This window comes from Rhea pennata, chromosome 1, assembly GCF_028389875.1.
Source record: "Rhea pennata isolate bPtePen1 chromosome 1, bPtePen1.pri, whole genome shotgun sequence".
Classification (NCBI taxonomy): Eukaryota; Metazoa; Chordata; class Aves; order Rheiformes; family Rheidae; genus Rhea; species Rhea pennata.
The window spans coordinates 27944158-27955668 of NC_084663.1; the positions used below are offsets into that span (position 1 = coordinate 27944158).

The 11511-nt window shown below is 35.5% G+C and overlaps 1 protein-coding gene across 1 annotated transcript in view; it reads left to right on the plus strand.

Moving 5' to 3' along the window:
- The window catches only part of TFEC (transcription factor EC), an 89481-nt gene extending 78743 nt beyond the window's left edge, over nucleotides 1–10738 (plus strand). Inside the window, exons 6-8 of the mRNA XM_062566924.1 lie at nucleotides 2932–3007; nucleotides 9216–9363; nucleotides 10358–10738. Of these exons, the coding sequence (XP_062422908.1) occupies nucleotides 2932–3007; nucleotides 9216–9363; nucleotides 10358–10738 (605 nt within the window). The remainder of the gene's footprint in view (nucleotides 1–2931; nucleotides 3008–9215; nucleotides 9364–10357) is intronic.
- Nucleotides 10739–11511: the final 773 nt, after the last annotated feature.

An 11511-nucleotide genomic window follows, 5' to 3' on the forward strand; every position in this document is an offset into this window, starting at 1 on the left:
TTATCCAGAATAGAAAAGTTTCATTTTGCTTCCTGAAAGTATAAAATTAGGTAATTTTTCTCTCTTCTGAAAAGAAGAATTCTCTTTGGAAAGCACTGAATGAAATAATTACATTTTCCAGTTCTGCTCTCCACTCTTTCCGGCAGAAATAATCTGTGAATTTAAACTCAGATCAGTAATTATTTAATAAACTTTATTTAGCTCTTTGCTCTCTTGTCATTCCAGTAATCTTAGAGAGAGCAATGCTTTACTTGCATAAAATTATGGATCTGGACATATGCATTCCAGTGCAACGTCCTAGTCACTGCTGCAAAGAAGGTTTCTGCCCACTTAGATTTTCCAGAAGGCATCCTTGTTTCTGTCTGCATGCTTTGTGGATTATAAATGGACCATGTAGATTTTGGCGCTTCTTGATAGCCTATCTTCTCTGAAGTGCCACTGCAGCTGTCTTGATTGGGCAGAAATAGGAATTTTTTTCTAGACTAGGAAAAGACGGTGGGTGTCTGAGCTGTCCGGAATTGCAGCAGGAGGAAAGCTGTTGAGGAGGCAAGCATACGTTAGGAACGCCAACTCTCACCATTGCCACTACTGTTTATTTTGGCTGTGAGATCATCCTTCCTACGTACAGATGACATCTCAATGAGGGTAACACAGGGTACCTTTAATTGTAATTCACTAGTGAAAGACTGTATGTGGGAATCATAGCATGCAGACACAGAACATTTCATTCTGGTTTGGCACCAGTTGTAAACTTCAGACCTCAAAGTCTCTCTGAAGATAGCTTTACTATCTTCGGCTTGTACATATTAAGGCATTGCATATAAAAGTGTTATTAGTGTGACTGCAAAAGAAACCCCTGAAAATAAGCTATTTTATGACTATCATTCATTTTTAGAGACGTCTGAAAAATCAAATTTCAGAGAATGATTAGAATTACACCAGTATTCATGTTTTGGGTTGATTTAAAGTCTCCATTTTACAGTTATAAGCAGAAATATTTTTGTATCTGTAAGGAAGAACTAGAAAATTATTCCCTTTAAGTAGTCAGTTCTTCAATCAAGCCCTGAAAAGGTAATTTTTTCTTTGTCTTGTTTTATAGCGAGTGTTTAGTTGGCTTTATTTTTTTCGATCAGTCTCTCTTGCTCTCTAGAAGAGCTTTTCTACTCTGTAAATATTAATTAAGCAACAGTTATTAAGATATATGACTATACATTTAAGTCCCATAGTTATTTTGCCAGCATAACTTAGGTGTATATATTTTTAGTTGTTTGGTTGCAAAGTGCTTTTTTATGTTGTGTGTTCCTAAGAATTTGAGCACATTGGTGCCCATGGGGTACGAGGGATCACTTAATAATACACTCATATGGATTATAATTCTGTCTACTCAATATGTGATTCACAACTGTAACAACTAAGCTACTTTAATCTGTTGAGTGAAATTCCTCTTTCTAGAGAGAGTAAGACAAGCTAATGCATCCCACTGAGGCAGAGCACTTTACCAGTGTAATAAATAACACCTAGGGAGTTCCCTGAATTGGAATCAACTAATAACTGCGAAGTCAATTCACTAGCTGCAACACAAACCTAAAAACCTCACTTAGACAGCAAGAAAAAAATATCTCTTTTTATAGAAAGGGGAAAAGAAGTAAAAGTAATCTATGTGATGGACCTGAAAGTAGCATGTTAGTGAGTATGACTATGAGAAGGTTGAAGCTGGCCTAGGAAGACCCACTGGGCCTTCCTTCTCCACACCTTTTTTAAAAATATAGGTCTATTGAGCTGTAAAGACTGGCTTTTTGACTTCCATTAAAATTAGGCCATCAAACTTTAAGTACATATTTATATACATGGATAAAGGAGAGCATGTGTTCAGTCTTCCTATGTTCTAAGCTGATTTACAAGTGTTAGCTTTGGTCTGGTGAAATATAGCTGAAATAGAATAGTAAGAAGATCTTCTGAGAAGCAAGCAATAACAGAAATGGCTCAGTGCAATGCTAGTCATGGACCAAAACTGATTCCCAAGAGAGATAGGAGATGTCCTTTGGACTTGCCTGTTAGAAAAGTGATATTTCTCTATCTAAAAATAGCTGGAGACAACCTGATGAGGAAGCTGAAGTGAATTCTCTCTAAAATAGTGAAATAGGAGGCAGAAATGTGACAGGCCCTTGTGTAAAGGAGAAGCAACACCCCAGTCTGGACAGCCAGTACTATACTGAAAAGGTCATCTGAGAGCACAGAAAAAATTTTAAGATGCATATTTTCTTTATTTTTGACTTTTGAAGGTTATTGCAAATATGCTCATGCAGTCCATCACTGAAGGAAATAAAAGGATGAAGTGTTTTTTGGAATGTAATCTTTCCTCAGCTTCAGTGAAGAGATATGGTTGTGTGCTTTGTAGTTTACACAGCTGATATGCTGTAGCAGAAAAAAGCAAATCAAGAAGCTGAAGACTTTAACATCAGGCAAAAGATAACCGAGCTGCTAACCACAAGCTGTAGCAGGAGTTTTGACATGAGTGGACTGCTGGATGAGTTGTCTTTTGCTCTTGTTGAAGTCATCAGCAAAACTCAGTGCACTGAGCTGGAAGATCATTGTATGGGAGCAGGGTGGAGAAAGGGTACATAAGCTGCGCAAAAAAGAAGTGTTATCCCATATCTAAGGAAAAAGTGACCAATTCATTCACTAGGAGTCTAGTTGTATAGGGATGGGAAACCTACCAAGTAGGGCGAGATGATACTAATCATGGAGTTTGTCTTGAGAGTATGTCAGAGACATGTAAAATATGTTGGAATTTCTATTTGAGGAGGAATATTCTGTCTGTTGACTGACCTGTTTTTAACTAATTGAAATGTTTTATGCTGATTTTGTCATATTTTGTCATTTTGTCAAGAATATTTCACCATAAAAATAGTAACTGTTTCTTTCTAACAGTTGAGAGAAGAAGGAGGTATAATATTAATTACCGAATCAAGGAGCTTGGCACACTCATCCCCAAATCTAATGATCCGTGAGTTCAACCGTCTTTCCTGTAATAATGTTTATAGTTTAAATAATAATAATAATTAAAAAGGCTGCATATACTTGCTATAGGGGTGACTAATGGGATGCAGAACTTACTATGCCAAGTCACTAGTTCAAATCAAGCCATAAAATCAACAAATCTTTGACAGATTTTTGGTGGCTGTTAGGAAATCTTATATGAAAGGAGAATAAAAGGAAAGTGGATCTAGTAATTCCAGGATGTTAAAGAGAGACCTCTATGCCAGGGATGGAGGAGGTGGTGGTTGTTGGGAAGGAAATCAAACTAACATCAGAAAGTCAAGCTCTCTATTCCTGGGAGCAATTGTTTGGTGTCTCTGGAGAAGTAAGGAGTGATGCTTCCATCCCTAGCCATGGGCCCTCTAGTGGGATAAAACAAAATGTGTGTTGCAGCTGTCCTTGGCTTAAGCAAAAAGAAAATTAGTTTAAGAGTCTGTAGACTGAGTATTTTTCAGAAGTCCCCTCTCCAGTGGGGGGAAAAAACAACAGTCCTGAAATGTGAGGTACTTTTCTGATAAAAATAATAATTGCTATAACTGCTATAATAATAGCATTTTATACTACTGCATATACTTACAGTAACAAAAAATGCACATTGTTTAAACGATACTTGCATTCCCTGAAAGCTTGTATTTGTCATCAGCATGAGAAAATCCCCCTCAGCAGGAAAACCTATTGCAGGATTAGCAATAACAATTCAGTGTGATATTTAATGCCAGAACTTAGCCTTAGATTTCTCATGTCAGTCACGGATGCTTTAAGGCTGTGCACTGGCATCATTGTGATTTGCAAAAAAATGGTTATACAGATTTTGTCTTTATCATCTGCATGTCAGTGCAGACCTGCATGTTGCTTCACACGAAAATATCTACTGATACTTCAGCCTTCCCCCTTAGGACTAAAACTTTTGATTATATGGAGGATTTTTTAATAAAAATATAAAGCTGTGTAAGACTTACATAAGTACAAGCTTAGCATGACAAACCACTTTGAGTGAAATCACCAGTAAGAAAGTTAACATACCACAAGCCTTTTGAGAGAATTCAGAGACTGCTGCTTGTACAGCATTAACCCAAGATTAGATAAATGGACACGTTAGTGTAAGTTTAGGCATAACAGCTGAGCTGAAATAAGAAGCACTCTGGGCACCTAAATACAATTTTGCTCACATGTGATCTCCTACAAATACACACTGGTAGATGATTTTTAATTTTGTCCATGTACCTCTCAGTATTCAAGGCTATTTGGCAAATAATTGAAAGATTACTCAGAAAAACAGTGGATGGCACTGTTGGTTTGCAGCTATAAAGCAATAATGGAAGCAAGTTATGCTGCAATTAGAAGTGGAGGTGAGGTACAAATTCCAATTATGATTTTTGATAGCCTGCAGAGGTGTTTCAGTTGAGTGTTTTGGTTTGGATTCAGATTTAGTTTATGAAATTATTCCAAATGTAAATACCTAGACCAGCCATTTAAACTCTTCTTAAAATGAGTGATCTGGACCTGCAGTTTTGCTCCAATAAATGGATGATGGATTTTACTCACTGATTTTGGTGGTGTTGCCTCGTAAAAAGGGTTCAGGGAAAGATCCTGAAGGCATCAGCTTTTCTTGTTTTAGTCTCCAAATCCATGAATGACTTTGACAATATGACTGCCATAAGGGTTTATGTTTATAAAAGCAGTAGGTGAACTTAGGTGTCTCAAATTCTGAGGACTGCTATTTTCAAAAGGCTGGCAATCAGTACTATTTTTGAAAATAGCTTTATTTAAAAGCTTTCAAATTGGTACCAAGAAAAAAGAGACATCAATCTTGGAAAATTTAGATTAAAACATAACTTGATTATAGCTTGGTGCCAGGTTAAGTTAATTAAAAGAAAATGTGTAAATAAAGTTTTCTTTTTTTTTTCCTAAGTGTAAATTCATCAATTTGACCATGTTGTTTTGTTGGCCTAGCACATCAAAATCATTATTTCTTTCTGGAATGGTCCTGTGTTGCCTGATCATAACTCAGTGTCCTTACCCTCTCTTTCAGTTCTTGCCTTTTGCTTTATAACACCTTACTGTGCCCCTAATTTGCCCTCTTCCTCTTTGAAAGAGATATATCATTTCATACAATATTTTCTCTGTAACATTTTATCACGCATAGCATTTTCACCTCGTATATTGATTTGAAAAGATCCCTCTTGCAGTGGGAATTTGGATGTAAAAGGAGACACTTTAGTGATGCTTAGGCTAATGACAGAGAAACAAATTTGCTTTTGCATTGAAGAGCAAATACTACTATAACTTAGTTATTGTGGTTAGCATACCTGTCCCAGATGACGTTCAAGAAGATTACATTCAAACTAAAGAACAGAAAGGACATTTTTGATGCTATTTAGAAACCTTTAATGATTTATATTTCTTATATTTTCTTTTTTTTTTTAATTTCACTTTTGTTTTGTTAGTTATATGGTGCACTCACTTGGCTCCTGCAGAGCTTCCACAAGGACTCTCTTTTGACTAGTTTAAAACCTCCATTCTCTTCATTCTTTTAATTTAATAGTAAGAAGTGTGTATTACCTTGCTTAAATCAATGGCTGTTTTAAGATCATCCACATTAGAAAATGGAGATAAACCTAATGGCTCTTTTAAGGTGCAAGGAACTCTCTTTTGTTTAATTTTCAGCACTTAGATATCTAAGTGATAGATTCTCTATTAATTCAAAATTGTTAGATAGAATAATTTTAAAATAGAATTAAAAATTATTCGAAATACCCAGTGAAATTTTGCTGAAAAAATCACAACCTGCTCCTTTAAACATACCTACTTTTCCATTCTTCGTTCTTTTGTGTTAAGCCTTTCAGAATCCAGTTGCAGGTGGTTAACAGGACTTCACGTTCTGACATGGTCTGGAAATGCTAACTCAAGAACTGTTTTATGGTAGCCAGACTGGAATTGTCAGAAATAACAAGAAAAAAAAAAATCTTTCATGTAAGAATTCTAGCCATTTTATGGAAGCAAGATGCTGAGAGAATCACTGATGATTTGGGAAGAATTACTGGACTGCTTTCACTCTCTCTATGCTTAAAATATCTGTCTATGTCTGAAGCGGTGTTGTCTGTGGACGCACTGGCTAGCACTGCCAAGCTTAATATAAAGGAAAAGCTTCTGTAAGCAGGTGCTATTAGAAAATAGAAACTTGCGGCCCTTTCAGGAGAATATGCCTAGTAGTTGTACAGGTCATCAAAACAGGCATAAATTCCTTCTAAGTATTTCTTTGAACAAGTACAATTTAAAGATAATTTCTGAGAAGAACAGGAAGAAATGGTCTGCAAATGTAGTTTGAATTTCATTAACGTGTCTGTTATTGGTACCAGCTCTGTGACTGGCAAACTCTGTGACTATCACCTGCTCACAAACTATGTTTTTGTTAACTATTTTTAATTTTAAATGATCAGATGCTCTTGTCCTTCCTGCAGTTCTTCAGCTTATGTAAACTAGGGAAGCTCCTTTCACTTCAAAATAGTCATCCTAATGGAAAAGAGCTGAAGATCTGTCTCATGGCTATGTTTCTTTTCTCTTAAAAAGAGGACAATTTCGCTAAGTTTCTGGGCCTTTCAGTTTTATAGAGAGATGCAGCTGTCAAAATTAGGAGGAACTAAGAATAAAATGCTATACAGTTTTCACTTTTTTGCTAGTTTTCCAAACAAAATATGGTGTGTGGTGGATCTCTATTAATTAAGCTACATATTAAATCTGTAATTTGCTTGAAATATCGTATTATTTTACTAGTTACATCTAAATCTGCTGATAAGTAGTAAGTTGACACTGTGCTGGTAGCTATACTAACACACACATGAAGACCAGTCCTACTTGGCCTGCAGGACCTCAGACTGCTCTCCGCTGACCTGTTTCGTGTGTAGAGCTGCTCACATGTAGCAGTATTTACAGGACTGAAGCCTAACATGCACACAATAATAACATAGATTTAAAAAACACAGTAAGGAATGAATAGAGAATAAAAAAGTAAAATATAGAAAGGACTCCTTCCATCTCCAAAGATTAGTTAATCTATATACAGCCATAGCTTCAAAACAGTTAGAATGCCAGTTTTATAAAGCAGTTTCGGATAAAATGACTAAAACTAGCAGTGATTGCTCACTTTTTAAAAAAGACTCTCAAATGACTTTGTGGATCTCATCAGTTTAAATTTTGTCTCTATTTTATACTGGACAAGAATGATATACAAATCTCTAAAAAGTAATAAACAATTTCTTAATGGTACTTCTATTATTTTTCATACAACTTTGCATCCAACTTAAAATTTAGCATTTTCACAGAAATAACCGAAAACCAGTAACTGATCCAAGAATTTCTAAATTCTTCTTATGCAATTGCTGTTCCTGGATTTAATCAATTTTTCTTGGATTTAATCTGCTTCTCAAATGCTGAGGTTTCTTCTTCCCATCATAGATGAATCTGCTTGCCATTCCGGCTAAGCAGAGCCAGACACATTAGAGACAACTGCTATGCAAGCACCTTCCCCACAGTATTCCCCCTCCCATTCGCCTTCATCTTGAAGGTGATGATGGTGATATTGCTGCTCTTCCAGCCCTGTGCATCTCCTGTGTAGGGCGTCTGTCTGCTCCTCCAGACTGCTGTCCCGTGGCTGCTGTATGGTGCTCTGGCTAACGAGAATAGAGAATATCTGTGATGCAGAATCAGCACAGATGTCCTTCAATATTTCCTTTTACTCTTGGTATAAATGAAAAGATATGGAGTGAGAGCTGCATTAACTCCTAAGGTTGCCATCTGTTGCTAGATATTTCCTTTAATATCTTCCTTTTAGGTATTAGAAGATTTAGCTTCTATACTGGTCATTTAGTAAGAAACCAACCAGTTTATGTACATATGAATAGGAATGTCAAAAATAATGTTGGATAAACACATATAAACATGCACACACAGAGGTGTGCACACAGTAGCAAATATATAAGTAAGAATCAGGAGGAATTCTGTATTTGCATCAGATACTGACCTGAAAACTTACTGTATACCACACTTCATCCAGCACAATAGTTTAATGGAAAGGATTCAAAATCTCTTAAGGTGATAATAGCAACCACTGCATGGTAGTTTTTCCTCTCGAGCATACACACTCAGAACAGCTACTAAAGAATGGCCTAGGCTGGTTATTTCTCAGTTTCTCAAACCAATTTAAATAGAGCAGTTTTGTCCCTTTCAGGCTTGTTTTGTAGGATCAGAACCTGTGTCAGTCTTTTTCATCCTTTTTGCAGTAAAATGGATAATTTGGATAAACCCTTCTATCTTTATATTTAGTGCAAAGGTACCCATTCCTGTATTATTAAACAAGGAACTTTATCAGAAGTTCAACATTTTCAGTAAAATTCATTCTTGTTTCAAGGTCTCCCATGTATGACAGTCCGTGAACACGTGCTAAGTTTGAGCACATGCATGTGGTTAATATGGTTACTTGTAAAGTGGAAGTTAAAATATGGTTTCCTTAGTCAGGGACAATCTAATCTCATTTTCTGAGAGATGCTTATTCTGAGCTGGGCTTAGCATGTAGCTGTGCTCTTTAACCTGCTGTACATTGTTTCAAGCTTTGTGAACAGGCTTGATCAAGAATTTTTGTCGTACTACAGCCTCTGTGGTGATTTGCCTGCTCTATCATCAATGAGGAGTGGCATTCAGCACAGTTCATTTTTTTCCCAACAAGCATAAAAGCAACCTCATTAGTAAGTCAGGTAAAAGGAGTAGTATATTTGAAATGATCTTTAAAAATTTAGGCTTAAGTCTTCAGTAATGTATATTTCCTAGTTCATTAATGCAGAAATACTGCACATAGATTTTAATCTTAGAGTTAATAATAAAAGCAATTTTCACTAAAAATATAAAAACTGTAATGGTAGAATCATGATATTGCATTTAGCTCTCCCACAAAAAGTCACTTTATTACTTTCTTTTGACACTTATTTTCATTCTGGGATTAATTTTACTATATAAGGGCTTCTTAACTATTCTATTAAAATTTCCATTCAGAAGCAATAATATCTAAGAGTGAATAATAGTCATGTAAATCATTATTTCATATTAATGTAAAAGATTTTGTAAGTTCTTATGAATTCTGCTGACATGCACAATTGTGAAAAGGTTATCTCTACATTCTGCAGTGATATGCGCTGGAACAAAGGAACTATTTTAAAAGCATCAGTGGAGTACATCAAGTGGCTACAAAAAGAACAACAGAGAGCCAGAGAATTAGAGCACAGGCAGAAGAAATTAGAGCATGCTAACAGAAGACTTCTGCTTCGAATTCAGGTTTGTATAAGAGTGTTGCCATGAACTACAAAGCATTCTTGCTACTTATCCCTCATCAAATTTTATTAATCTATATCATCTTTCCCCAAATGCCATTTATTAAAAATGAATTGGTTTCCCCTATTTATTGCTATAAATATTGGGGAGGGGGGGAATATCCTTTAGATTTCTAGGAAATTCCTTTGATAATTAGTCCTTACATAAAGCAACACACGGAAAGTTAATGAAATATTTGTAGAAACAGTTTCCATATAATATTCTGACAAAGACAACAAAGGAAGAAAAAAGTGTATTTCTCCTGCCACAAATTAATATTGGACACTAAATTCTCTTTCATATTTTCATTTTCCCATAGTAGCCATTTCATACATTACTATACCTTGGGTATACTGTGCTATATTACATTATGTCATATATCATCAGCTTGTGTGACATGAAACATCAGAATATGGCCCTACCTGGCTTGAAATGCAAGACTGGAATACATATGTGTGTATATATATATATATATATACACACATGTGTATGTGTTATATATGCATATATGTAATCAATCATCATCATCAAATATGATGATATATACATATAGCTGTATATCATAAGCGTCATCAAGTGTAGTATCTTCTGTTTCTCTAGATAGCAAGCCTGATCTCCTGTGAGTAATGAAAATTGTGACATTTTTCTATCACATGTATTTGGCTCAGTAGTATAGGCAATGGTTTTAGAGAGGAAGTCCTAACTTATGTTCTTCTAGGAACATAATGACAGGAGCGGAATTAGAAAGAAACCAACCTATGATGTGACTCACTGCAAATTATCATAGATTAAATATTATTGCATTTTAAAACATAGTTTCACAGCTGAACAAGAGGCCAGTTATTACTAATATTTTTAATTTGTACATACTATTGGTATGCTTCTTATTGCAATAATTCTGAAGACACTGTTTTCTCTTCCAAAATAATTATTGAATTGTTTTTGTTTGAAACGTTAGGAATTAGAGATACAGGCTCGTGCACACGGTCTTCCTGTCATGTCTTCGCTCAGTGCTGTAGATTTAGCTGCTCAGGTCATCAAGCAACAGTCTTACCCAGAGGAGAACTCTGTAGACTACTCTCAACAAATGTCTCTGGCACATGGACCAAATTCTGATGTTTGTGATAGATCAACAGGCTTTTCCGATCCACTTTCACACTTCACAGATTTGTCCTTTAGTGCAGCTTTAAAAGAAGAACAACGGCTAGAGGAAATTTTACTGGATGACACAGTATCACCATTTGGAACAGACCCGCTCTTGTCTTCCACATCACCAGCTGCATCGAAAGAGAGCAGCAGGAGAAGCAGCTTCAGTACCGATGATGGAGAGGATTTATAAAAGCAGAAGTGGCCTCATGATTCTTTAACCACCTGTAGAAAGACAAAGTTGAATGTAAGCATGATGTTTGTGCTTATTTCAGATATGAATATGGAGAATTACTGTGAAGATAAGTTACTACGTAGCAAGGGTTTAAATGAGCCCTTACTTCACAGGAAAATGAGATGGACATGAAGTCATATCACTTTGTCCTGAATTCACAACATCTACTCACAGCTGACATTTGCACAAATCTTCTTTCTTCCCTGGGAACTTTTACTGTCTTTCTCTGATTTTTTTACAGCAATATGGAAATTGAAAATGGTTACCACAAGAAGAACATCCACATTGCAGAAGTGTATTCAAACTCTTTTCAGTCTGCATTCACTTATCTCTGCTTATCATGACTTTAAGTCATCTATTAATTTCTTCTTTTATAAATAAAATGAGAATTTTGTATTAAAAGCTCTAAAACCATGCAAAATAACAGGGAAATATTTAAACTGTGAAGTATATGTGATACAGGTATTGAAGTCTGGAAAAAATGGACAGTAATGCTTTTATCTGAATGAAATAAGCATGAATTTAACACTGTATAAACTTCTTTTTAAAAGGAAACTAAAAATCCATTAAGTGTTTCATGGAATCCTGTTTTCTAATTTCATTTGTAGAAAAAAACAGACTTCTTTTAATATATATTTCAGTGATACAGAATAAAAATGGAAGCTAACATAGTGATGGAGACTCAAAAGAACTCATTAGACAGAAAAAGGTATGACATTGCAGCCAAAAGT